At 33.5% G+C, this 26430-nt stretch overlaps 2 protein-coding genes across 5 annotated transcripts; one reads left to right on the top strand and one right to left on the bottom strand.

Annotated features, from left to right (window-relative positions):
* Nucleotides 1-1035: 1035 nt before the first annotated feature.
* On the top strand, nucleotides 1036-7955 carry LOC140955405 (uncharacterized). Its single transcript, XM_073408142.1, has 5 exons — nucleotides 1036-1182; nucleotides 1264-2016; nucleotides 6612-6716; nucleotides 7510-7641; nucleotides 7860-7955. Exons 1-5 carry the CDS (start codon nucleotides 1036-1038, stop codon nucleotides 7953-7955), a joined length of 1233 nt encoding a protein of 410 aa, XP_073264243.1.
* Nucleotides 7956-8386: 431 nt separating this feature from the next.
* LOC118046090 (phosphatidylinositol 4-phosphate 5-kinase 7) lies at nucleotides 8387-20612 on the bottom strand. 4 transcript variants are annotated; one of them, XM_073408197.1, is made up of 12 exons: nucleotides 20478-20610; nucleotides 19892-20293; nucleotides 19441-19538; nucleotides 18840-18897; nucleotides 17587-18669; nucleotides 16509-16676; nucleotides 13879-14044; nucleotides 12265-12375; nucleotides 11986-12173; nucleotides 10670-10824; nucleotides 9540-9708; nucleotides 8387-8775 (listed from the first exon to the last, which is right to left on the bottom strand). In XM_073408197.1, exons 4-12 carry the CDS (start codon nucleotides 18881-18883, stop codon nucleotides 8496-8498), a joined length of 2364 nt encoding a protein of 787 aa, XP_073264298.1. In that variant the 5' UTR covers nucleotides 18884-18897; nucleotides 19441-19538; nucleotides 19892-20293; nucleotides 20478-20610; the 3' UTR covers nucleotides 8387-8495. The 4 variants fall into 4 exon arrangements, with proteins under 4 accessions (XP_073264298.1, XP_034910743.1, XP_034910746.1 ...); XM_035054852.2 differs by lacking the exon at nucleotides 19892-20293 and having other exon boundaries at nucleotides 20478-20612; XM_035054855.2 differs by lacking the exon at nucleotides 19892-20293 and having other exon boundaries at nucleotides 19441-19512; nucleotides 20478-20598.
* Between the last annotated feature and the right edge of the window lie 5818 nt (nucleotides 20613-26430).

Genomic DNA, 26430 nt, shown 5'->3' with positions numbered 1-26430 from the left:
CATTCTAAAAAAAAGTCAATAAAAAATATTTGATTAGTTAAATGATTGCTATTATTTTTCATTTATTTTATTGACTAAAGAGCCTTAAAATACTAATATTACAACTTTGCCATTAAATAAATATTATAACTTTACATTAAAAAAAAAATTAGTAATTAGTATTTAATCCTTTTTAGGCTTTTTTTTTTTTATCAAACACTTCATTTGAATAATCTAAATTAACCATATTTTACTGGTAGTAATAAGTGCAAGGGGAAAATCACCATATTCTCTAGCTACATAGTTCTTGCAAATTCTAGAATAGTAGAGAGGAGGACGCGGAGGAAAATGAATGCGTTAATCACGTATAGTACTAAAATGATTGCTAATAAAAGCATATAATACCCATGGTGTTTCTTTTTTTCAATTATTGTCTTTTCTCAATACAACCAATTAACAAGCTTGCTTGTGTAATGTATAAACAAAACAAAAGGAGAAAAAAAAAAGAGAAGGAACTACCCTTGCTGGCCAAGGTCAACTAACTAATATATAATGTCAATGGCTTTCTTTCTCTGTAATATGAATGTAATACCATGTACCATTTTCTTCTATGATTTAATACATTGCATGTTCAATTCATGCTAAAAAAAAATTTTGTATTATATTCTCCTGATAAAGTTAGCATTATTTGTTATTATTTAGTATTGCAAATAAGCTCTCCGTTACTTGAGGGAGAAGATTTTATTTTCTGTTGATTTAGTCGTGTACCACGATCCTAGGTCCTGCAATCGTGGGTTGTTATTTCTGTTATTATAAGGCTATTTAACAGCCATAAGCATCAATGAATAATAAAGCATTACTCCCAGCTTTCTAGTGCAAACCGTTACTGTTTAAAGCTCTCTATTATTTCTTGTATTTCAACATTTGGTATCAGAGCTTGTCCACAAAACAAACTCTACAATCACAATATGTTCTACTTTCAGCCGAGAAGACACATACCAGTTGAATCAGGAAATTGTTGAGTTTTTTCAACACTGTTACCAGCGAGAAGAAACAATGGCATCTGAAAGCAGTTTTGTACAACCTGCAATCCCAAGGTTTGATGGACATTATGATCACTGGAGTATGCTGATGGAGAATTTTCTACGTTCCAAAGAGTATTGGAACCTGGTGGAGACAGGGATCATTGCAGCAGCAGAAGGAGTTGATCCCAGCGAAGCTTAACAGAAACAGATTGATGAGCAAAAGTTAAAAGACCTGAAGTGCAAATATTATCTGTTTCAGGCCTTTGATCGATCAATATTAGAAACAATATTGAAGAAGGACACAACTAAGGACATTTGGGATTCCTTGAAACAGAAATATCAAGGCACTGCACGTGTAAAACGTGCTCAATTGCAGGCTCTTCGCAAAGAGTTCGAAACACTGCATATGAAGGCTGCAGAATCAGTCAACGACTATTTTGGAAGAACTCTCATTATTGCTAATAAAATGAGAATTCATGGAGAATGCATGAAGGACGTGGTGATCATTGAGAAGATATTACGATCAATGACTCCGAAATATAACTATGTTGTATGTTCTATAGAAGAATCCAATGATCTGGATATTTTATCCATTGATGAGCTACATAGTAGCTTGTTGGTTCATGAACAGAGGATTAGCCGCCATGTTGTCATCGAAGAACAAGCATTGCAGATGACTTATGGGGCACAACAAGGAGGACAAGATGCTGGTAGAAATAACTATCGTGGGCGAGGACGAGGAAGAGGAAGAGGTAAATTTGGGTTTGACAAAACAGCTATAGACTGTTATAACTGTGGTGAACTAGGACATTTTCAGTGGGAGTGTCAAAGGAAAGCAAGGGATCAAAAGGCAAACTATGCAGAAACAAGAGAAGAGATGTTGTTGATGGCTCATGTTGATTTCCAACAAACTGAAACAAAACATATATGGCTTCTTGATTTTGGATGCAACAACCATATGTGTGGGCAGAGGGACATATTTTTTCAGTTTGATAGCAGCTTCAAAGAATCAGTAAAGATGGGGAATAACTCAAGTCTTAATGTTCAAGGAAAAGGCTAGATTCGGATGAAGGTGAATGGCATTATTCATGTGATTACAGATGAAACATTTTCTTTTTGCATGAAACATAAAATTATACATCTTCAATTGTATTAGTTCGATTGTTTATATGTTACAAGAAAGAAATGAAAGCAAAATCTTGTTGTTTAATTTCTTTGCTAATTGATATTTTAATGATTTTCTTTTGTCCTTGAACCCCGTTTTAATTTAGGATTTTTTTAGCTCAAACCACAAGCTAATGTTACTTCTACTCTCCATTTCACATGTCACAAGCTAATATCTCAGGTGCTTTTTTAGGCATCAAATTATTGAGCTTAGTTCTTTTTTTGACCTAGCTATTTACTGAGAATCATGTAGACCTAAAAGTAATAAGTTTAGTAATGAAGTTTTGATGGTGGATTGCTTCTTTTTCCTCAGCTTTTGGTATACATCAATTTGACCTCAAAAAGCACTAACTATACACCACCTCCCTTTCTAAGTAGAATTGAGAACATGGAACATTGTCCCCCAATCCTTCTTAGTGTACTACTTAGCTTTGTAGAACTGGAACATGATGACTACTTTCTATAATTTTAACTGGTTAAAAATTCTCACTTTCTAAGGATCAAAATTTTTCATGTTTTCAATTAGTTGACATTGTATTAGTTGAGTATTTAAAGAATATTCTCTTTCTTATTTAGTGTTTCCATCTATTTTTTTCTTGTTTTAGGGGTGTTGTAATATCATGCAATAAAGTGGTTAGTGCACTATTTGATAAAAGTTGTCAAACTAACTTAACCATTCTATAGAAGATTGGCATTGCACGATGTTAAATACCTTTAGGGTGCAACACCATATGGAATATTAGAGGAAGCATTGATTGATTGCTAATATTGATAGAAAAATCTTGCCAGTGTGGATATTTGTAGCAGATCTAACTACCCTCCTCAAATCATGACAGCTTTTACTCCTTAATTTATGGCTTGATTTTCTCCCTCGATTCAAGGCTAAAAATAGAGAAGTTTGCCCCCTATTATTCAGCTTAAAAAGGCACTAAGGGAAATGCTATGGAAGTGTGCAAATAAGAAAGAGGAAAAGAGCATATAGAGTGCAAAAAACATGTGCAATGAGTGCAAGTGAGTTGAGAGTGAGAGAAAAAGCATATATGAGAGAAAAAAGCATATCTAACAGAAATACTAAGTGTAAGAGTGAACACTAGGTTTTTGGGTTTTATTAGTTTAAGTTAAGTTTTTGTATCATTTCTCTAATAATATACAATATGATACCTTCATAGAATACCTGATTTGGGGAAACCACGTGAATCTACTAATTTTGTATTTTTTTATGTTTGCTTTCCGTCTAATATGCATAGTAATAGGTATTGATTTTAGCAGTGGTAACGAGCTTGCTTGACTTGTATTCATGAACTACTTCAAGACAATTTTTTAATTTCTTAGGAACCGTCTCATAGTAGTTTGTTAACTTTAGTTTAATAGCTTTTACCATTGAAATCCACCTTTATATTTTGGAGTGTTAAAATTGTATTTTCACCTCTTCTCTTAACATTATTATTGTGGATCTAGTAGTTCTTCCATGCCAATACCTTTTTGTTGAGGCTTGAGGTAAAGAACTTGAGGGTTTCTTTATATTCTATAGGGTTGAGGGGAGAGACTAATGAATTTTGAAAAAGAGGAGTGTAGGTGTGCTCTCTCTCTTCTTATATATTATATATGAAGATAAAGTTATCTTTTGATTCTTTTTAAAAATTTTGTTTAACCCAAGATGTAAGTACAATGAAAAAAATGAGAACACGATCAAGAATTCGATTCTTATAAAAGCGATTATCCCAAAATATTTTGATGCTTTTTTACATGATTTTAGCACATTTGTTAATTTTTTTTCCAAGCACATTCAAAATATTTAGATATTTTTTTTCAAAAACTTCGCTTTTGATATCGCCGGTAGATAAATATTTAGTTCATTTGCATGGAGAACGGTAAATTTGTCTTGATAAAAACTTATTCTTGATGGAAACTTAAATAAACACTAAATTCAAATGAAAGTGAAGAAAAAAAATTACCTTATCATTTAGATACAACTAGCTATGTGATCCGCACTACAGAGAGCGCGGTCAAATATTTGTTTTTTTATATAAAAAAAAATTATTAAAATTTGTTCAATGCAAATTTGAAAGTTAAAAAAAAGCTATAACAAATCAAAAAAAATAAAGGTAGGATGCAAAGTATGTTAAGGGATAAGGAACACCATGCTGTGAGTATTACCAAACTGAATGTTTTCCCTTATAGAAAAGTATGGCCTTTAGTTCTTTAAAGATGCAGATGGGTTACCGTTACTGGGTCCTGGCGGCAGCAGAGCCCATCTTTAATGAATCTTACTTGCTGCTCTAGGCCCACCCGACGTTGGGGGCAAGCCTGCCAACAATAATTCCTAGCAGTCGTGGGTCCTGCTGGCAAGTGAACTCGTCGCTGCTAGGTCTTAGTTGTAGCAAAGCTCAAACTTTCATGGGGTTCTGCATGCAAGATCTAGGCCCACCATTGGCCTGTGTTGTGGACATAATATTGTAAAAATCTCATATATAATCCCCAATTGTATGTGTTATGGGCCGCCATTTGGATCAAATGATCAGAAATGAAAGGAAAATGTTGCAATTCCTCTTTTTATCAAAATGCATTGAAAAAATCTTTTTATAAAAAAATAAATATTCAACCTATATCATAGCGCGAGTCCTGACGCAGGACACATTAGCATTGAGTCCTGCCACCAGACCCAAGAAAAGTGGGTCCTGATGCATGACCCAGTAGCCTTGGATCCTGAAACAGGACCCATTGCTCTTGGATCCTCCGCAGGACCCAAAAGAAGAATAATAATAATATTTTTAATTTCAACAATAATATTGGATCCAGGTACCAAAATCAGACCCAATAGTTCTAATGTCACTTCTACCCTAGAAATTCAAGCGGCAGGTGTCCGTTGCATCTCTCTCATATGGCAAAAGTCAAATGAGTCATCCCAACTGTAATTTTTTACTAAAAATACAGGAAAGGAACGTCCTTCAAATTACCACAATATCGTCTACAGTTAATTATATCCCGGTCCGTAGTGCATGTATATACAACAAGTTTACAATAAATTGTCTCTCATTTCACAATACATTTATCTGCAGTAAAAATCTCACCAATTTTAGACTTTTGTTAATAATCTTTTAAGTAATATTTTTGGTTGGAAAAGAGGATCTCTGTCTTGCAGCTTTTTTAATCTGCTGTCTTCATTTGCATTCCATCCTTCCATAATTTAGAAAAGTTAAAACGCAAAAAATAATTTTTATTTAAAAATATATTAAAATATTTTTTTATTTTTAATGTCAATATATTAAAATAATAATAAAAATATTAATTTAATATTTTTTTCAAAAAAGAAATTCAAAATTTTTAAAAACCATAAAGACAATTTGTTACTTCCTTACATTTACGCCATATGATTACTAATATTAATTACTAATTAGTATTAGTTATAGTGTTATTAAATCCCATGCAGTGGCTTAGAAACCTAAAATGGACTGGATTCTTGGACGAATTTTCTAAGACTTAGCCCTTCTAAACCAATTAGATCTGTTTGGAATTCACGCAGCAGCAGCCACCACCGTGACAGGCCAGCACTGCAGCGTCCATGTCTCTCACCTAACCAACGCACCAGCCAAGCCACTGCCCCTCCTCTCTTTCCGACCTGCTAGCAGCTCCTCGCAAATAGCAGCTCCACCATCATCAACATTACCGCTAAAAAATACCAGAAGCCTCAGCCACCAAAACATCACCAAGCAACCTTCCTTCTCCACCAAACTCAGCCTCCAGTCATCATAGACCACTCATAGATCCACTATTAGAGAATAATACAAATCATATATTGAACCTCATTCAATAGCTTAAGTTTTTTAGGTGAGGTTGGAGGATATAATTTATATTATTCTTTAATACACCCTCCAAGTAAAAGTTTTTTGGGCTCGAAACTTGTACGTACTTATTTTACCTTGTACTTAATTTTTATCGAATAAATAAGGACAATGAGATTCAAACTCGTAATTGTTTGGTCATCAAAGCTCTGATATCATGTCAAAGAACCATATCAACCTAATAGCTTAAGATATTAGATAAGATCCCATAATATAATTTATATTATTCTATAATACACTCGCTCAAATGAAAACTTTTTGAACTTGAAACTTGTACAGACTCACATTACTTCGTGCTTAGTTTTTATCAAATAAATAAGATGGTAAGATTCGAACTTGTAACCACTTGGTCATGAAAGCTCTGATACCACATAAAAAATCATATTATTCTTTAATACCTACTAAACATATGACAAGAGTTGGAAATATTGGAAAAAATATGGATGGTCTTTACCTTGTTTCGGTGTCATAGCATAATGATTCGATGTGTTTTTAGTGTGATGGAGCAACGGGAGAATAATCTTCCACCGGATTTGTTAATGGAAATTGAAAAGCGTCTGATCTTGTACGTGGACAAAGTTTGAATTTCTTGTGTTTGCAGGTCATGGAGATACGCCCTGCCAAAGCTGCAAGACCACAAACAAATCCAACTTGCTCCTCTGCTGTTACTACTATGCAGTCAATCAGCATACGCATTGTTGAACATGTATACTAGACAGCAAGACTTGTCGCCATGAATTACACTAGACTCAAGTTGTGAATATATTCACAAAATCACGGAAATATAATATTTTTATCAAAGATGAAAATATGCCAGGAATTATAAATAAATCAAGTTTAAGAGAGTTATTGAAAAGTAAAACTAGATTTCGGTTCGAAAAGACACAGTAATTAGCTACCGATTGAGAACTAAATGACTTGCTGGAATAAGTTGAATTGATTGACCAGTTTAGTCAGCAAAATACAATTTATGTTCAAATTAAGATTTTCTTGTGTTATTTTAACTCCTTAATTATCTAAGACTTTATATTTATGAAAAAAACTTGTAATTCAACATTATAAAACAACACAAAAGAAAGAGAATGAGTCAGAAAACTTAGAGAAAAATACATAATAAAAACATATATATTTCTCTCAATCTTCTTCTTGTTTTAAAGTTTTTAACTTTACATTACTATTTTTAAGATTCTACCACACTCATCCTTCTTCCAAGAGAGAGATCAAATATAATCATTTGAGTAAAATCATATGGATTGCTGTTAGGGCGCGCCGTAGGATTCACGTGATCTATAATAAACTTACAAAAACTGAGTTTCTTCACATTGTATTGGGTGGGAAGTGAGCGGGTGATGAGTGCTGATGGGTGTCCTTTTTCATTGCTCGGTTGTGATAGTAGCTTCTTCATGTGATAAAAGATGGAGCACACCATGGTGTAAGAGGTAACTGTATATGCATGATAGTCGAATTTTGCTCACTAATCATGTTTCTGTATCATACAGAGAAGTAGCTCCACTTCTCCTCGCTGGCACACGAGTCGTTCTCTAACTCCAAGACGTCGTAAAAGTCATTCTCTTCAACTCCAAGGTGTTATAAGAGGCAGAGAATTAGGAGTTCCTCAGTGTCTCCTACTCGTAAACCTTCTAGTCCAAGTCTAGGGTTAGTGGAGTGCAGAATTCTTAGTGAAAAAATGAGAGAGGAGGAGGAGGAGAGGTGTATCGATTATCATGCATCTTGGTTCTGTCTATCATCAAGTTTCTATTACCATTCCTAAATTTCAGCACTCTAAACTTATCATTTGAACTTTTGGCATATTCATGCAAGTTTCTATTGATTGCATATACGTTGTTAGATTGATCTGGAGATAGAAAATGTTGGTCTATTAGGCATATACGTGTTGCTTAATGAATCAGAGAAGTTGTACCGTATCCACGAGGCCAAATTGTAACTTAATGCCATCTAATTGAGAGATTCCAGCTCTGTGCAGCCTGGTCCATGGAAGTCAAAGAAAATGACCGGGAGATATCTTAGCCAGTGGTCTGCATGAAACATGAAATTCTACATCTTCAATTGCATTAGTCCGATTGTCTGTGTTACAGGAAAGAAATGAAAACAAATTACCAACATGAAATTCTTTGGATTTTCCTTTATTGTGTGATAAAGAAATTGATATTAATTTTTTTTTCACAGATAAAAAATAATGATTGCACAGATGCCAAACGAACAATTTATTTGTGAAAAACATAGAAACAAATGTGCTGCCAGTGGTAGAAGCAGTGAACAAAAGGAAAAAGAAATTCTAGCTTAATTCTGTGCGCTCCTACCTGCATAACTCCACAAATAATATGATTTCTGCAATGAAGCAAGCATTCACCGAAATAAGTGCATAAAAAAGAGTGAATAAATAAAATAGGAAAGGGAAACCTTTGCCAGAAGATCTATGGTAATTAATAAACAGGAGGAACGCAAGACCAAGCTCTTGGCAATTTCATGGTTGCTGAGGGAAAACTTTGTGCAAGAAATTGATGAAACGTTTTGCGTACAATTTGGGCTCAACAACAGAAATCGACTGAGGGTCAAATTTTAATGATTTGCATGCATGCTCAACTTTCTTTTTCACTTTGTATTCCTGTAGTATATCAATTACGCCCATGTAGAGAACAACATCATAAACCTCGAAAAGTTCAATCTCTGCAGAATCAACCTCGTCCTGTATAAGCTTTTGGCTAGCCTGCGCTGGCATGTTCACTCCGAGCTGCACCCGCAACCTAATCATATGGCAGTTGATCAACAGTTACCTTAAGTAATGTTTGATATGTAAGTGAATGTAGCAACTCACAGCATCTGGAAATGTCATAACTAAGCACAGCTGAAATTTTCATGTTGAGATCGCTAGAATATAAATTTACAGGAGTTTAAATAGATCTACGAGGGCTTCCTTGGATTCTTTCCTAGGGGTTGGGGACCATATCAAAGAAAGTTGATGCCCTTGATTTGAAAGACAAGCCAAACTGGTCATGGTTTAATAAAAAAATGAAATAAGTCAAAGAGGAAGAATGTGGGTTTGAGAAAGGGAGGAAGGAGGAACGATATGCAGAGTTAAATGGTGAAACCAAATATCAGCAGTCCAACTTCAGAATCAGAGTAGTTCAAATACTGTTTGGCATGAACTGATAGAAATAAAAAGGGGGGATGCTCAACAAAAACATGTTTTATGGGCATAAATCAGCAGTCCAACCTCATTCTTTTGCTGAAAATGACTTCAAAATTCAGCTTAATTTTCAAGTTAATTACTTATATATGGTGTGATAACATCTAACACTGAGATTTCCCAGCCAAATCTGTTTGGGAAATTCTCAGAGGATTTTGCTTATGTTGGTGCTGGTTATATTAGATTCTATATGGATATTGACTTGTAGGATCCCCTTCATAATACCAGGCACGTTCAGCCAGGTGGTATTAGCAATTGTCACCCTTAGCATCAGAAAACCTCCTTCTAGTGGCATTAAAAAGTTGTAATAAGAAAAGGTACCTTCCAGTGCCAGGCAGCAAGAGATCCACCTCCTTCTCACCATGAGAATTTGCTTTCAATGTATTTCCTCTGCTGTGAGGTCCTGGTGCAGTGCTCACTGAGCTAGGTTCATGGGGTACTAGGAGAAGGCCTTTCGGAGGAATCACGAGCGGCCCTTGTGAGTTTATACCTGGTGGATGCAAAAATGAGGTGCCATATACTGAATAAACATGACCACATGCGCAGACACTGTAAGAAAGAAGATAGGTGACATTCCTCCTAACTAGAATATGCATAGTTTGTTGCCACAGTGATGTTGGTATGAAATTGTTGTTAATCGATTTCAAATCTTGAAACTACCCCTAATCTAATTTAAAATGATATAAAGGATACACACCAAGGCTACATGAATTGATTAACTGGAACTGATATATTTATCTGATAGAGCATTTTTAAAAGGCATACCCAAATTCACCATCCCTAAAGACACCGCTAAAAGTTCACTTTCCAATCCATGTAGAGGAGTCAACAAGAGGATGAAGGCCTGGCTAACCAGGGTAACCCTTGTGAAATTTCTCACTTACGGACCTATTATCCAAATCTGAACACTCATGCTTGCTCTTCCAAACTAACTGCGATCAGCTTGGTTTACTGGAAGCATTTTTGCCACCACTAATCAAAGCAGCTTAACTGCAAAATATAACCCAGCAAGTTTTGATCCATGTCACCCCTCGAAAAGTATAACCTCAAAACTTTAGCAATATCCACTCCTCTCTGAACGAGTTTCAGTGTAAGAACCAAAGCATAAACTTTAGAATTCATGTCAAGATCATTTTTCTCATCCTCACTTTCTAGTTATTGCAGATCCCTAAACCATCTTGCATAAACTTTTTTGGAGTCTCCCAATACTTTCCACAACATATGCTGGCTGCAGATGACTCTGTTTTTTTACTTTATTATGGTGAAACTGTACAGTTAAAGTTATCGTAAATTCAGAAATACATCTAGCAAAGGAGATCTGACACTCACTGCACAATTTAACTGTTAAACGAGCCATTAGAAACTACTGAAAAAATCAAGAGGTGATTAGAACCTAAAATTCAGTTGGGTACCTAACTAAAAAAAGATGTTTGTGTTGGGAGGATACCTACCATCAAAAGTAGCCAAAGTAGCATGATTCCGCATTGTAGCAGGAGGTTCTAACATCGCTCTCAACTGTTCAGGTGCTCTAAAATGTATTCCCAATAGAAGACTATAATCAATTATCTGTTGAGATTCTAAAAAACTGCAGTCCAAAGAGAGTTGCCTGCACAGGAGGAAAATATTTCTACGAACAATTAGAAGGTAGGAGACTTGATCAGACAATCAAGAACTACTAAAGAATGATATTCTTATGGATTCTTTCTGAAGGAGATACAGCCTGTAGTACAAACAAATATTTTCTGAAGAGAACTAATATTCACACAAAATCACCGAACTTCATGGTGAGAATGAACTTCATGATGAGAATGCCACAAAAAATGAATACATGAAGAAGCATACTTCTTCCATGTTTATCTCAATCTAAATATAGCAATTGACTCGGTGAAAAAGAAAGATTGTGATGGGGAATATCCTTCCACTTAGGTTGCAGTTGGGATCATGCTGTTCCCCATATTTGGTGCTTGGTCTGGGTACACTACAAAATCCTACAGTAAGCAAATCAATGTGGAGAAAGGCAAGAACAGAAAGCAGTGTTGTGGATGCTTGACTCTGGACATCTATCTTTGAAGGCAAGAAAATGCTTTTCAACGACTTCCAGTGATATTTGTAGCAATTATGTCATTAACTAGGAGACACGAGGACATCTCCGTGTCTGATAAAAAAAGTGTGCCATACTGTAATGGAGTTTAATGTCCAAATAGTGTAGATTCGACAACACTTTCTGACCTTGAATTATGCAGCTCAAATATTTCAAAATCTACACATGAAAGATGAGGAGAATAATGAAGATTTTTTAAGTTTTTTTTTCCCGCAAACATTCTTTACGTTACTCAATCTTATTTTTCCAGTAACTTGTTTTTTTCTTTTTTATGAAAATATTTTAAAGAAAAAATTAGTTCTGCAGGTGAAAGGACAAAAAAAAAAAGCAAAAGCAAATGATTGCACTGTATTGAACAATCAATGGAAAAGGAAAGCAAATTTAACAGCAAAGAGTTCACGTAGTGCAACATCTTAACCCAAAGGTAGAGATAAGAATACAAATGATGTCATGGACAGTTGTGTTCCTAAACAAAAAGCCACTGATTAATTAACAAAACAACCTCATCAATTTAGTTACTAAACCTCGGCCACTACAGGATATTATAATCTGATTCTACGCATACAACAGAGCATAAACTAGATCCTTTGAAATCTACCATCTGGGTGTGATACCATTAGACTGTTACAGGTTGCATATGGATAATAGAAAATCAAAAGGACTTACTTGAAAAGAGATTCGCGCAACAACTTATCCATATGAAACTCGTATGCTAGATCAAGATCTTTTAATGTGGTATTTTCTCCAACCTTTTCTTTATCTGTGTATCTACCTTGAGTTGACCCCTTCAGGTCATAGCGACGATGAATTCTTAATTCTGTGCAAAACATATTTCCCATGACTACAAAGCGTACCTGTAAAGAATAGGAAACCCAAAATCCTCACTAAACACAAGTGACATGAATGGAAGAAAGCAACATATGGGTGTATGAAAGCTGCAAATACCTTTTTCCCACCTCTCAATGTTATTCGGTGGACCCCAAAAATTTTTGTGATGAGAGTATTTTCATGCTTCCCTACATGAATGTAATATTTTGGAAGCATCTTAAGAACGGTCTGCACAGACGAAGAAGAACATACACTCATTTACAACGCTGTGTTGATTAAAAGAAAATTACAGTTTTCCATTTCAAAAAAACACCTAGAGAAGTTGTTACGCAGTCAATCAACTACCTATAAAGAATGCAATAGTGACTTGTACATGTATAAGAAGTGAATAGACCCTACATGATGATGTATGAATCCATCCACGTCCTATGCCTTTACAAGCCTGGTCTACAGGAAAGTTGGCAAGTCTACCTAACAATTTCTCCCTCACAAGTAATTATAGACAAACAATAGTTCTCCCCTTAAATCATAACATCTGAAAACAAAGCCATATATAACTCTCTAATGGTGAAACTATTGATAGTAAAACATAGACATACTAACAAAGCTTTCCTATCTTCTTTTCTAGCTTACATCGCTGTTATTTGCTCAAATGCATTTATTTACTAGTGGAGTCCATTTTGAACTTGTTGCTTATCCATGTGAAAAACTCTTAGCTTCAATAGGAAACTGGACTCTACTCTCTAATAGAAGAAAGCACGTGGTGAGAACCAGCAACAGTCATGTGCACCTAATCCTCTGAAAAACCTCACATCAAATTGGATCAAAGCCATATGAATTATCCAGTACTACTAATATATGAATCAAAACCATGAAAGCATCTCCAGAGACATCATTCATTTTCCTCTCTACTTCTATTATGCTGCCACAAAGAGAACATACCCTCTTCAGGCCCTCAATAACTACAAGCAACTCCATGCAATTGGGTTTCTTTGACAAATGGACTTCTAACTAAGATGGTCATAACATACTCTTCACCATCTGCACAAAGACCTCTCATTCCAATTTAAAAAGACTATAAAGGGAGAAACCTTGAGACCCAAACTTCATTAAAGTAAATATCAAACAAACATGTCAATAGCCAACCTCCACATTTCAACTTCCAGCCCCAGGAAAGAGATTAAAAAAAATTAGTTTAAGAATCATGCTGAAATGAGTGGCATCTACGCAAGAAAAATCTTTAAGCATGATTGTGAATAAAATCTCAAAATCTAAATGGATATTTCATGCTTTATTCCATATTTTAAACCCTTTTAAAGCATGATTTATGACATCTATCTAGCAGGAGGATTTTCCTTCAAAGGCATGGCAAATACCAGTGACAATTGCTTGAAAGGTGCCGCAGAATCAAATAGGATTTGTTTGGCATCTCCATTTCCTAGGTGGGTTTCAATGTGAACAATCAATTTAAAACCTCAACAATAAAGGATTTACAGATCCATTATGAAATAAAAAATTTAAAAGGAAACAAAAAGAAAAGCAAAAATAGAAGCGTGCACATATTCAATCCTACTAAAATAATAGCAATAAGATACCTAAGGCCATGTCATGAAAGGGTATAGTTTCATGGATTTTAGATTTAAATAGACAAGTTGCCAAAGAAACACTGGGAAGTTTGAGTATGCTAAGAATCAGATTATAGTCAGAATGAATGTTTATCTGGATTCAAACCTTGAGTTCGAACTTTTTTAATGTCTTAATCACAAATCTATCATCATGTGAAAGAAAGAAGATACTGCCGCTTTTTCCAGAGGAAGGAAGCTCCGTTAGACCATCATCACCACAGATGGACATCATGTACTCAGCTGCATCGAGCTTAAACATCTCCCTTAAATTCCTGAAATAACAATCCCACAAAAATTGAGATGTCTTACATTAATATATATGTGAAGATTATAATTTCATGATTGATAAAAAGTTTAAAATGGAAATCCTCTGGGTGGTTATTTTAATTTACCTTAACAGACCTACTCATACAAGTTTAAACATGCACTACAATAACCATCATAGAGAAAATATGATCAAAAAAACTGCAATTAGCAAAAAGAAGAGAAACCTTCTCTACATAAAAGCTTCAATAAGTAGTAGACAGAATCATTCTGAGAGAAGATCAAATGCTGATGTCCGCATTTGATAGTAAAGTAAGCGGGAAAGTGAAATAACAAGGAAATTATTGCATTCCATGCAACCACTCCCTTGCATAACAGTTTCTGATACATAGGAGTGTTAATTTCATGCTAGAAGTCCCAAACTCTTATAGTCTCCCTTAAAATAAATGTCACATAGGAAAAAAGTCCTTGTTTTAGGTTTTAGAATGCCTGGAGACCAGCAATCCACCATAAGCAACAAATAGTCATAAATATCTTGGCAACCCGTGGCAAAGTCAATATTTGTTTAGTTTAATAGGGTGATCAGAATAAATAAAAGAAAAGGAAAACAAAGAATCCTCAACTAGTGAATACCAACACATCCAAGCTGAAACTTGTTTAAGCCTTGTGCTTCATTGAAAAGGGCATTCACCTGCCTATGAGAATAGAACAGTGCTGAAAGTTATAAGATCTCTCCATTTACACACTTCTCATTCAAAACACAACACAACACTCATCAATATGATCAATAGCCTCAAAGGCCTAATGGCAGGTGACTCCCTGCAAAATTCAAGGAGGCCTTACAAGCAGGGGCGGAAGCAAGGGGGGGCAAGCAGGGGCCCGGGCCCCCCCTTGACACATTTTAATTTTGTTTCATTACTGGGTAATGAAATACGAGAAGAAGTTACATATTTTATTTTAAAGAGGTGGGCCTTAACTTTACTTTTGATTTTCTTTGAATTTATTCTTAACTTACGTGGAAAAAAAACAATATAAAAATACTATTTTATAAAACAAAAAAAAGAGCACTTAATTTGTCCTAATATAAATCATGCAGCAATCAAAAATATAAATAAAAACACAAATCGCGAGTAAAATTTTTCTATAAAAAAATTAAAACAGAGTCACTAATTAATTTATCTTTCATCAAACAAAACAAGGTAACTTAAATTTAAAATCTATTTTTGTTTTGTTTGAGATGTTTGTTAATAATTTGATGAGGTTTTTTTTTTATATAATTCTACCATTTTTGCTCCTTTTTTTTTCTCAGATCTGCTAGTTCTACCAATTATTTTTTGAATTCTTGTTATAGTGATTTTTTTTCTAATTAATTAGATATATTTTATTAGTTTGTTTTGATTATGCTTGGATTTTTTATGTTTTGTTTTTAGTAAAGCCACCAAAATTATCAATTTTTTCTTACTATATATGTTTTAATTTTAGATTGAACCATGAACAAAATAAGAAGAATTGATTTTTTTTTTTTAAGAAAAAATATTGATAACTCATAACCTATTGAACGAGCTTTTTCAACGATGAAGATTGTTAAAACAAGACTTCGCAATCGGATGGAGGATGATTTTCTTGCAAATTATTTGATTGTCTATATAAAAAAAAAATTGCTGAAAGATTCATAATTGATATGATAATCGATAATTTCTATTCTATGAAAGAACAACGAGCACAATTAAAATAAATATGTAAGAATCATTTTTTATTATTTTTTGCTTTATTTCAAAGTTTATCAAACATAAATAATGCTTCGCTTTAGTTAATGTTTCTTATATACTTTGTATGTTTATATTTGATAGATATAAAGACCAACAACATTAAAGTGATAGATACATTATAAAGATGAAATTAACTTCATTGCTTTGACTCAATTTGGTATTGCTCCAAACCTTTTACCTTATACAAAGGTCATTATATGTTTGTAGTAAGTTATTTGAATAAAACTAAATTATGTAGGTTTTGTTTTACAACTCATATACAATAAATTAAAATAAATATTATATCTTGTTATATTAATTTTGCCTCCCCTAACAAATAATTCTAGTTCCGCCCCTACTTACAAGACCTAGGTTTTATGTTCCTACAGGCATTGACATAATATATCTGCTTGAAAATGCAAACAGAAGACCATGAGAAAAAAATCACAGCATCCACTTCTTTCTAATAATCAGAGAAGCAACCTATTTGAACTCAGCCATAGCTTTCTGCTCTATTAAGAGCTACTTTTGTTGTTAATGACAGTTCTATGATATCATTTCAGCTGGGAAAAAACAGAACACATAATCTCCCCAGTTTACAGCTGGAAGTCAGTTGGGATAGATTAAAAATCTACAGAACTATTCTCATTTTTCAAATATTTAAGATGTGTGCTGCTAGTAATGTCTCTTTTCATGAGTTAAGCAAACATCTGACAATAAGTACCTGAAGACCATAGGGCAGTAGTCTTTCCAATAGAAATCAATAGAATAGTGTGGAGGTGTAAACTGGGAACCCTTTCTGGGGAAATACATCCTTATTCTAGCTCGATCTCCAAAATCAGAATCTCGAACTCCACGCATAGGCACTGGTGTAATCTTGCCAACAGTGTACCTGTGAACTTAAGATCAGATATTTTGCAAGTGTGCTAATGTACAAGAATATGTTGATGAAATAAAATAAACTTGCACATGCCTGAAAGAGCTATTAACCTGGTGAAAAACCGAACTATTAAAATACCAATTTGGTCCACTTAAACTAGGATGATCAACTTCCTATCAGTGCAAACTTATAGCATAAGATGGAATAAAAGAAAAAATAATAGATGCCTGATTCCTCCTTAGACATGATAACATGCATGCACACACCAAGTAACTTAGATTTTAATAGTTGAAGATGCTCTCAAAGAGATCATATCAAAAATAACTTCACATATGGTCCATCTCAAAAAAAAAAAAAAAAACATAACAAAACAAAGAGAAAGAAAAAGAAAAAGAAAACTCCACATGTTGTCAACATGTTATGATATTGGCAGCCAAATCAAAATTTTCTACAAGCTAACAAGCATAAGGATTTTTTAATTAATAATAAGAGTTTTATATGGTACAAACCCATATGGTTGTAACCTTGCTTGGGTAGTGTGATCAGTTGGGATCAAATGCTCATATATTCCAAATCCCAATAGCCCATCAGATTTTGCTAGTTTTCAGTAGCACATATGAGACTAAAGATAAGGTACAAATACAATAAGCATTATCATGCATGCAGCAGCACATTTCTGATGAAAGCGTTGATACAATCAGTTCTAGTCCAGTTTGACAAAAGGGCTTAAAGATTGGTATTGTAACCAAACAATGATGGAATTGTGAACACCAATAACACTTTCATAAGGACTACTATTTAGGAAAGAAACGATTAACAATTTGAAAGCAGAAAACATACACCAGAAACAAACAAGAATAAGGGGAAAAACAGATAACGCAGGAAAAGCAGGAAAGGTAGACTTCAATGTCAATCCATTTACCTTATACCAAGTTGCAAGCTAAGCATTAGATAATAGCTCCAATGGCCATGGAAAATGTCCACATATGACTTCTTTTTTGTTTCTTTCATGTGAAATTTGTTTCTCTGTTTAGTTTTGCGGGATGGTTCGGTATTTCTAACTTTCTCGTTTTTCAAAACTCCCTGCATGTATTCCCTCTCATAAACTACTGTACAGTTATCCTGCACACCACTTTGACCCTCATCGGAGGTTTGGGACAACATGCATGATGGTTCACGGCATATAAATTCACTGCCAAGGCTAAAATGGCTCGAATTTTCATCTAGTGAGACAGTTCCTTGTGAGAATCGGCCAGAATCTTTAAAGATTCCATTGATTGACATTCTCTCAGATAGACTGCGCATGTCATTTGGTATAAGAGCCCTGGTTTTCTCTGAATTTAAAGACGAACTATGAGACAACAAATTTCTTCCACTTTCATAACAGCCTAAGGAGCTGCACCACCTCCTTAGAGATGGATGTTTGGTTCCAGCTGGGTAAAATGTCCCTTTTCCATCCTTAAGTCCCATACTCCACATTCCAAAGTAGTATCCCCCGTCTGCAAACCTATAAACTCCAGATCCATGTCTAAGACCATTTATCCAAAAGCCATCAAAAAGATCACCGTTTTCCCATTTCATAACCCCCCTGCCACATATTTTTCCACCTTTCCAATTCCCTGTGTATGTATTTCCACTATTCCAAGAGTAACTACCACAGCCTTCACGCATCCCTTCCTTCCAAGAACCCTCATAAACATCTAAATTAGAATATTGTTTCCTTCCAAGCCCATGCCGTACATTCATTCTCCAGGCCCCTTTGTATTCGGACCCATCATGTCCTATCAAGGTGCCAATTCCATGAAGGTAGCCGCCAGAGAAATCACCTTCATATTTTGCTCCTGAAGACCAAAGTATTTGTCCTTTCCCAGTCATTTTACCTTCTTCCCAGTCACCATTGTAGACCGTTCCATCACACCATATATATTTACCCTTGCCATGAGGAAGTGTTCCCTTGAAAATACCAATATAGACTTCTCCATTTGACAAGGCCTTCTTGTCAATACTGGGATATGATAGTAAAAGTTAGGAAATTTTCATCATCGTCATAATTATTGAGGGTGACAAATTATGATTTTTTGTATGTGCAAAAGGATATTCTTAGCTGTAAGAAAAAAAAGAAGAAGAAGAAGGTTATGGTTCAACAAAAGGAAGATTTGGTAACAGGATTAGTACCTTTCACTGTCTTCAATATCTAATAAGTGACGAAGGAGCACCATTTGCTATTTTGGTTCTGAAAAGTAAGATACAGTTTATCATATTTAAATGATAGAACCACAAGATTCCTCCACTTCAAGCATTTCATATTATCTCAATATTAAAATTAATCATCTAAATTCATCCATTGGTTTACCATAATGAATTGAAACTAAACATGAAATTATCACATAGAAAAAAAACATTTTTGCTATCCCAGAAAAGGTTAATGACCCCATCATCATTAAGGTAAATGAACACAAAATGCCAGGAAAAAAAAATAAAAAGGCATGATCTTTCACATCATGCATTAGGTTTACCACAATGAATTGAAACTAAACATGAATTATTACATAGAAAAAAAAAATTGTTGCTATCCCACAAAAGGTTAATGAACCCACTCAATTCCAAAATCATCATCGAGGTAATTGAACGCAGAAGGCCAGCAAAAAGAAAAAGCCGTAATCTTTCAGAGCATCAAAAGAAAAACGAGCGAGGAAAATCAAAAGAAAATGGAAATAACCAAATTACACAAGCACACAGAGAGAGAAACATGCACTAAAAGAAATCTTAAAGTCACCTGAAACAGACAAGAAAATCAATCCAAGCATCGTCCACTACTTTCCACAAAATATGCTGGCTGCAGATGACCCTGTTTTTTACTTTATTATGGTGAAACTGTACAGTTAAAGTTATCGTAAATTCAGAAATACATCTAGCAAAGGAGATCTCTAGATTAAAGGTAACAGTAGATCACAAAACAAGTGATTGAACCTACGAATTGAAACTAAACATGAATTATTACATAGAAAAAAAAAATTGTTGCTATCCCACAAAAGGTTAATGAACCTACTCAATTCCAAAATCATCATCGAGGTAATTGAACACAGAAGGCCAGCAAAAAGAAAAGCCGTAATCTTTCGGAGCATCAAAAGAAAAAAGAGCGAGGAAAATCAAAAGAAAGTGGAAATAACCAAATTACACAAGCACACAGAGAGAGAAACAGGCACTAAAAGAAATCATAAAGTCACCTGAAACAGACAAGAAAATCAGTCCAAGCATTTAAGCAACACGATGATGAATCTCTCTCTTTCTCTCTAAAAAACAAAACCCAGAACTGGAAGCATTTTTTCCACCACTAATCAAAGCAGCTTAACTGCAAAATATAACCCAGCAAGTTTTGAGCCATGTCACCCCTCGAAAAGTATAACCTCAAAACTTTAGCAATATCCACTCCTCTCTGAACGAGTTTCAGTGTAAGAAACAAAACATAAACTTTAGAATTCATGTCAAGATCATTTTTCTCATCCTCACTTTCTAGATATTGCAGATCCCTAAACCATCTTGCATAAACATTTTTGGAGTCTCCCAATACTTTCCACAACATATGCTGGCTGCAGATGACTCTGTTTTTTTACTTTATTATGGTGAAACTGTACAGTTAAAGTTATCGGAAATTCAGAAATACATCTAGCAAAGGAGATCTGATACTCACTGCACAATTTAACTCTTAAATGAACCATTAGAAATTACTGAAAAAATCAAGAGGTGATTAGAACTTAAAATTCAGTTAGGTACCTAACTAAAAAAAGATGTTTGTGTTGGGAGGATACCTACCATCAGAAGTAGCCAAAGTAGCATGATTCAGCATTGTAGCAGGAGGTTCTAAGATGGCTCTCAACTGTTCAGGTGCCCTAAAATGTATTCCCAATAGAAGACTATAATCAATTATCTGTTGAGATTCTAAAAAACTGCAGTCCAAAGAGAGTTGCCTGCATAGGAGGAAAATATTTCTACGAACAATTAGAAGGTAGGAGACTTGATCAGACAATCAAGAACTACTAAAGAATGATATTCTTATGGATTCTTTCTGAAGGAGATACAGCCTGTAGTACAAACAAACATTTTCTGAAGAGAACTAATATTCACACAAAATCACCGAACTTCATGATGAGAATGCCACAAAAAATGAATACATGAAGAAGCATAATTCTTCCATTTTTATCTCAATCTAAATATAGCAATTGACTCGGCGAAAAAGAAAGATTGTGTTGGGGAATATCCATCCACTTAGGTTGCAGGTGGGAATATCCTTCCACTTAGGTTGCAGTTGGGATCATGTTGTTCCCCATATTTGGTGCTTGGTCTGGGTACACTACAAAATCCTACAGTAAACAAATCAATGTGGAGAAAGGCAAGAACAGAAAGCAGTGTTGTGGATGCTTGACTCTGGACATCTATCTTTGAAGGCAAGAAAAAGCTTTTCAATGACTTCCAGTGATATTTGTAGCAATTATGTCATTAACTAGGAGACACGAGGACATCTCCGTGTATGATAAAAAAAGTGTGCCATAATGTAATGGAGTTTAATGTCCAAATAGTGTAGATTCGACAACACTTTCTGACCTTGAATTATGCAGCTCAAATATTTCAAAATCTACACATGAAAGATGAGGAGAATAATGAAGATTTTTTAAGTTTTTTTTCCCGCAAACATTCTTTACGTTACTCAATCTTATTTTTCCAGTAACTTGTTTTTGTCTTTTTTATGAAAATATTTTAAAGAAAAAATTAGTTCTGCAGGTTAAAGGACAAAAAAAAAAAAAAGCAAAAGCAAATGATTGCACTGTATTGAACAATCAATGGAAAAGGAAAGCAAATTTAACAACGAAGAGTTCACATAGTGCAACATCTTAACCCAAAGGTAGAGATAAGAATACAAATGATGTCATGGACAGTTGTGTTAGTAAACAAAAAGCCACTGATTGATTAACAAAACAACCTCATCAATTGAGTAGTTACTAAACCTCGGCCACTACAGGATATTGTAATCTGATCCTTTGATATCTACCATCTGGGTGTGATACCATACTATTACAGGTTGCATATGGATAATAGAAAATCAAAAGGACTTACTTGAAAAGAGATTCGCGCAACAACTTATCCATATGAAACTCGTATGCTAGATCAAGAAATCATGAAGTCCCCTGAAACAGACAAGAAAATCAATCCAAGCATCGTCCAAGCATTTAAGCAACACGATGATGAATCTCTCTCTCTCTCTCTCTAAAAAACAAAACCCAGAACTTTTTAGCTCTAAGGAGCAAAACATGCAAAAAAAGGTTGTATCTTGTCCTGTCGAGCCTCCAGATCCTCTGTTGCTTCTACAATGGACACTTCACCTCTTTTATCTCTCTAAAAACATTAACTTCTTTCTTTGTTTGCTTCTTTCTTCAGCTATTAAAAAATGTGTCTTTCTTGCTTTCCTTTCCTTTTCAAGTGTTCCGTTGTGCTGTGGTGTCAGTTGTCTGTCAATTGCCCATGCATCAAGTTCCCTCCTTTTCCTTATGCCTACTTTCACTTTCTCTTTCATTCTTTTTTTGGACAAACCTGAAAACAAGTCCTATCTATAAAGTTAATATCATTTAAGGGCCTGTTTGTTTGTACAGCCAAACACATTCTAAATCTTCAGTTTTTTTTTTATCTTGATTAAGTCCTCAATAGTAAATAAATTTTCAGTCGAATCATTGCTAGTTTAAATTAATTGGAATAGTTAAATTTAGTCCATAATAAATTTATAAAATTACTTAAATCTTTCACGTCATGCTATATTAAAACATAAGAGCTTTGTGTTTCCTTGTATAATTAGGTATGTTGTATAAGCTCCATGTTATTCAACACGAGGATCTTAGCACCGTTTGGTAGTGAGGTTGTACCTGTGTTTTGCCCAAATTTGAATTATTTTTTTTTGTTAAAATTGAGTTCGATTTGTACTTTTTGGAATCGTTTTGAATGTGCTGATGTCAAAAATGATTTTTAAAAATAAAAAAAAACATTATTGGCATGTATTTCGGCACAAAAAACTATTTGAAAAGCAACCGCTACCACACTACCAAACACGCTAGAATTCATTGATTTTCAGAACGAGGACCTAATTGGGATAATAAGATGGATTGGAGACTTAATTGATATTGTCCTTAAGAGTTGGGGACTTTTGTTAGGTTTGCCCTTATACGTTCACCCCACCACCTCCCTTCTGAAAAGACAAAGGAGGAAGAGTGAGGTTGGGAGCATAAGCATCCATCCATCCACTCGCAAGAATATTGCCGCGTGTCGAAGACCATTAGTGGGACCTACGTGTGTTTGTGAAACAGACGTCTTAGGTCCCCCTTACAGATTTCATGGGTCCCAGTCGGCTACGGTGTTGGTGATTGGATGATGGAGCAGGTGGAAATAGGGTGTACATGAGCTGTACCTGATTTCCTTTCTTTTTTTATAAGTATTGTATTATTAATTTATTTATATAAATAATAAATAAAGTGTATTTTAAAATTGTTGAAAGAAGTGCTGAAAAAGAAAGGCATAAATCGCATGGCTCACAACTCTACATGTGAGATTCTTCTATCTTTGTGTTTAGTATTTAAATAGCTTTTATGGTTATGATTCAAAAAAAATTATTTTATAAATAATATTTATTATTGAGATTGGTTTGGTATTTATATATATTTGGTTAAAAATATGGCTTAAAATTGAAAGTTAAATAAAAAATAATTTATTGTGTTTGATTAAGAATGTTTTTCAAATTGAGGTTGTAAAATATAATCAGGAACAAAATTGAGAATTGCAATCAAATTCTGCAAATGTTACGTCGTCAAGCGAATCTCCTTCTAATTTATATAATGATATTGTATAATGTTAAACACTAATTTTTCTAATAAAACACAGTTAAAAATAAATAATTTTTTTAAATATTAGTTTTTCAAATAAAACACAATTTAAAAAAAATTATTTTACTGGTCGGATCCGATTCAATGCATTTAGCTCTAGACCAGACCGATAAACACTAGTTTTTCAAATAAAACACAGTTACAAAAATAAAAATAAAAATTTTTTTATTTATTTTACTGCATCAAACCCGATTCAATGCATTTAGCTCTGAACTGGACCGATAAACACTAGTTTTTCGAACAAAACACAATTACAAAAATAAAAAATAAAATTTATTTTTTTTATTTTACTAGGTGGAACCCGATTCAATTCATTTAGTTATGGACCGGAATCGATAAACACTAGTTTTTTGAATAAAACACAATTACAAAATAAAAAATAATTTTTTTTTTATTTTAATGGATCGGATCTAGTTCAATGCATTTAGTTTTGGACCAAATTGATAGAACACTAGTTTTTCAAATAAAACACAATTACAAAAATAAAAATTATTTTTTTATTTTGCTGCGTCAGACCCGATACAATGCATTTAGTTCCGGACCAAACTGATAAACACTAGTTTTTCGAATAAAACACAATTACAAAAATTAATAATAAAATTTATTTTTTATTTTACTGGGTCGAACCCGGTTCAATGCATTTAGCTATGGATCAGACCAATAAACACTAGTTTTTTGAATAAAACATAGTTACAAAAATAAATTTTTTTTTTTTTATTTTACTGGATCGGACCCAGTTCAATGTATTTAGCTTGGACCAAAGCGATAAACACTAGTTTTTTGAATAAAACACACTTACAAAAATAAAAAATAAAATTATTTTTTTATTTTACTAGATCGGACCTGGTTCGATGCATTTAGTTCTGGACCAAACCAATAAACACTAGTTTTTCGAATAAAACACAATTACAAAAATAAAAATTATTTTTTTATTTTACTGGGTCGAACCCGGTTCAATGCATTTAGATATGGACCGGACCGATAAACATTAGTTTTTTGAATAAAACACAGTTACAAAAATAAAAAATAAAATTTATTTTTTTATTTTATGGATTTGGACCCAGTTCAATGCATTTAACTCTTGACCAAACCGATAAACACTAGTTTTTTGAATAAAATACAATTACAAAAATAAAAATTATTTTTTTATTTTATTGTGTCAGATTCAATTCAATACATTTAGTTTTGGACCAAACCGATAAATACTGATTTTTCAAATAAAACAAAATTATAAAAATAAAATTTATTTTTTTATTTTACTGGATTAGACCCGATTTAATGCATTTAGCTCTGGATTGAACCCAACCGAGTCTGCCCGGAAACAGTGGAGAGTGTTTCCACTATTCACATGAACAGTGGAGTTACTCTCCACTCCACGGGAAGAAGATGAAAGTACCATCGAGCTGCTTTTAACGACCATGTGTTTTAAACGTAATTAATGGTGGGGTCTATGAATAGTAGATCAAGTTTCATTTATTACCAAACACAAATTTCCTGTCGTTTGCTTCAACAGCAAACACAACCATAGAAACAAACGGTCACGAATTATAGGTTAACATGCCCACATTTCAAAAAGTCATGAGAATTTTTTTAAAAAAAATTATTTTTTTATATTTTTAAATTATTTTGACGTATTGATATTAAAAATAATTAATATATATATATATTATTTTAAAATATTTTTAAATTAAAAATATTATAAAAAAACAACCACTATAACGTTTTCAAACACCTTTTAAATTAATTTTTTTTCAATTCAGATTGGTTTAAATTCTGGGTTGGTTAAGTCACAAGTTAACTTATTTTACTTGTCAAATCTACATTTGGTAAGGTATTTTTCTTTTCTTTTCTAGAAAATTTTTGTTTATAGAGCATGCTAACAACAATTTGCGTGAAAAATCAACATTTATTAAATTAAGAATAAAAATGCACTTAGGATTTATGTGCTAGAATAAAAAGTTATAGATAAAAAGTTGAAATTTTAAAATTTTATATTTTAATTGAGTTTAATATACTTCTTGGCGAATAATATTTGTCTGGAAGATAATATAATTGTTTTGATGATCATTTGAGTGGCTGGGTGGTTAAAGAGTAGTGACCAATCCTTATAGTTTGAAGTAGTGCACTCTCATTCTTATAGTTTTGATAATTGTAATTAAAATACCCATGACTTGATCAAAATAATTTTTTAGGTTACTGGATCAAAAATTTATGAACTTGAGAGCTAATTTGAAATGGGTAAATTATGTAATACACTAAAAAAACTTAATGTCTTTGTTATTGTTTATATAAATATAAAGTATTATGAATTGGAGCAGTGTAACGACAACTTAGATCCTTTGACACAAAGAATTGCAAAAACAGGTGTTTATTCTTTTTTTTTTAAAATGGGTAAAATTAAACAGTTCGGTTTGTACTTTTTGGATCGTTTTGACTGTGCTGATGTCAAAAATGATTTTTTAAAAATGAAAAAATATTTGGCAGTATTTCGGTAACATTGCTTTTCAAAAGCTTTTCGTGCCGAAAACATCAAATGATGTTTTTTCATTTTTTAAACACTATTAATCCTTGACACAGAGAATCAAAAACAGTAGGGAAACCGCATCTTTTAGCTGGGAAAAAAAAATAAATTCAGTCATAAATTTGACTTGAAACGCCATATGCTCCCTCACTTAAACAATGTTAGAATGTACAAAAACTTTATAGGCAATTAAGAGTCTGTTTATGTAGAGGGTTGGCCATATAAACAAATACAATAAGAAGGAGGTAAATTGAGTACTTCCTTTTCAAACTATTAAAATAATATAATTTGTATATGTTATAATTGGAAAACACGACATATA

This window comes from Populus alba, chromosome 3, assembly GCF_005239225.2.
Source record: "Populus alba chromosome 3, ASM523922v2, whole genome shotgun sequence".
Taxonomy (NCBI): domain Eukaryota; kingdom Viridiplantae; phylum Streptophyta; class Magnoliopsida; order Malpighiales; family Salicaceae; genus Populus; species Populus alba.
The sequence above is the reverse complement of the archived record's forward strand: the minus strand, read 5'-3'. Positions and strand labels throughout refer to the sequence as shown.

Bases quoted from the DNA above. Each gene is read 5' to 3' on its own strand.
- LOC140955405 (XM_073408142.1), top strand. From the start codon at position 1,036: ATGGCATCTGAAAGCAGTTTTGTACAACCTGCAATCCCAAGGTTTGAT. The intron at 2,017-6,611 runs GTAAAGATGGGG...TTGTGTTTGCAG, and splicing joins ATAGCAGCTTCAAAGAATCA to GTCATGGAGATACGCCCTGC. The intron at 7,642-7,859 runs GTAAACCTTCTA...ATACGTTGTTAG, and splicing joins TTCCTCAGTGTCTCCTACTC to ATTGATCTGGAGATAGAAAA.
- LOC118046090 (XM_035054852.2), bottom strand. From the start codon at position 18,883: ATGGTGCTCCTTCGTCACTTATTAGATATTGAAGACAGTGAAAG. The intron at 16,677-17,586 runs GTAAATGGATTG...TTAAGTTCACAG, and splicing joins AGCTTGCAACTTGGTATAAG to GTACACTGTTGGCAAGATTA. The intron at 10,825-11,985 runs GTAAGTCCTTTT...CCTCCTGTGCAG, and splicing joins TTGCGCGAATCTCTTTTCAA to GCAACTCTCTTTGGACTGCA.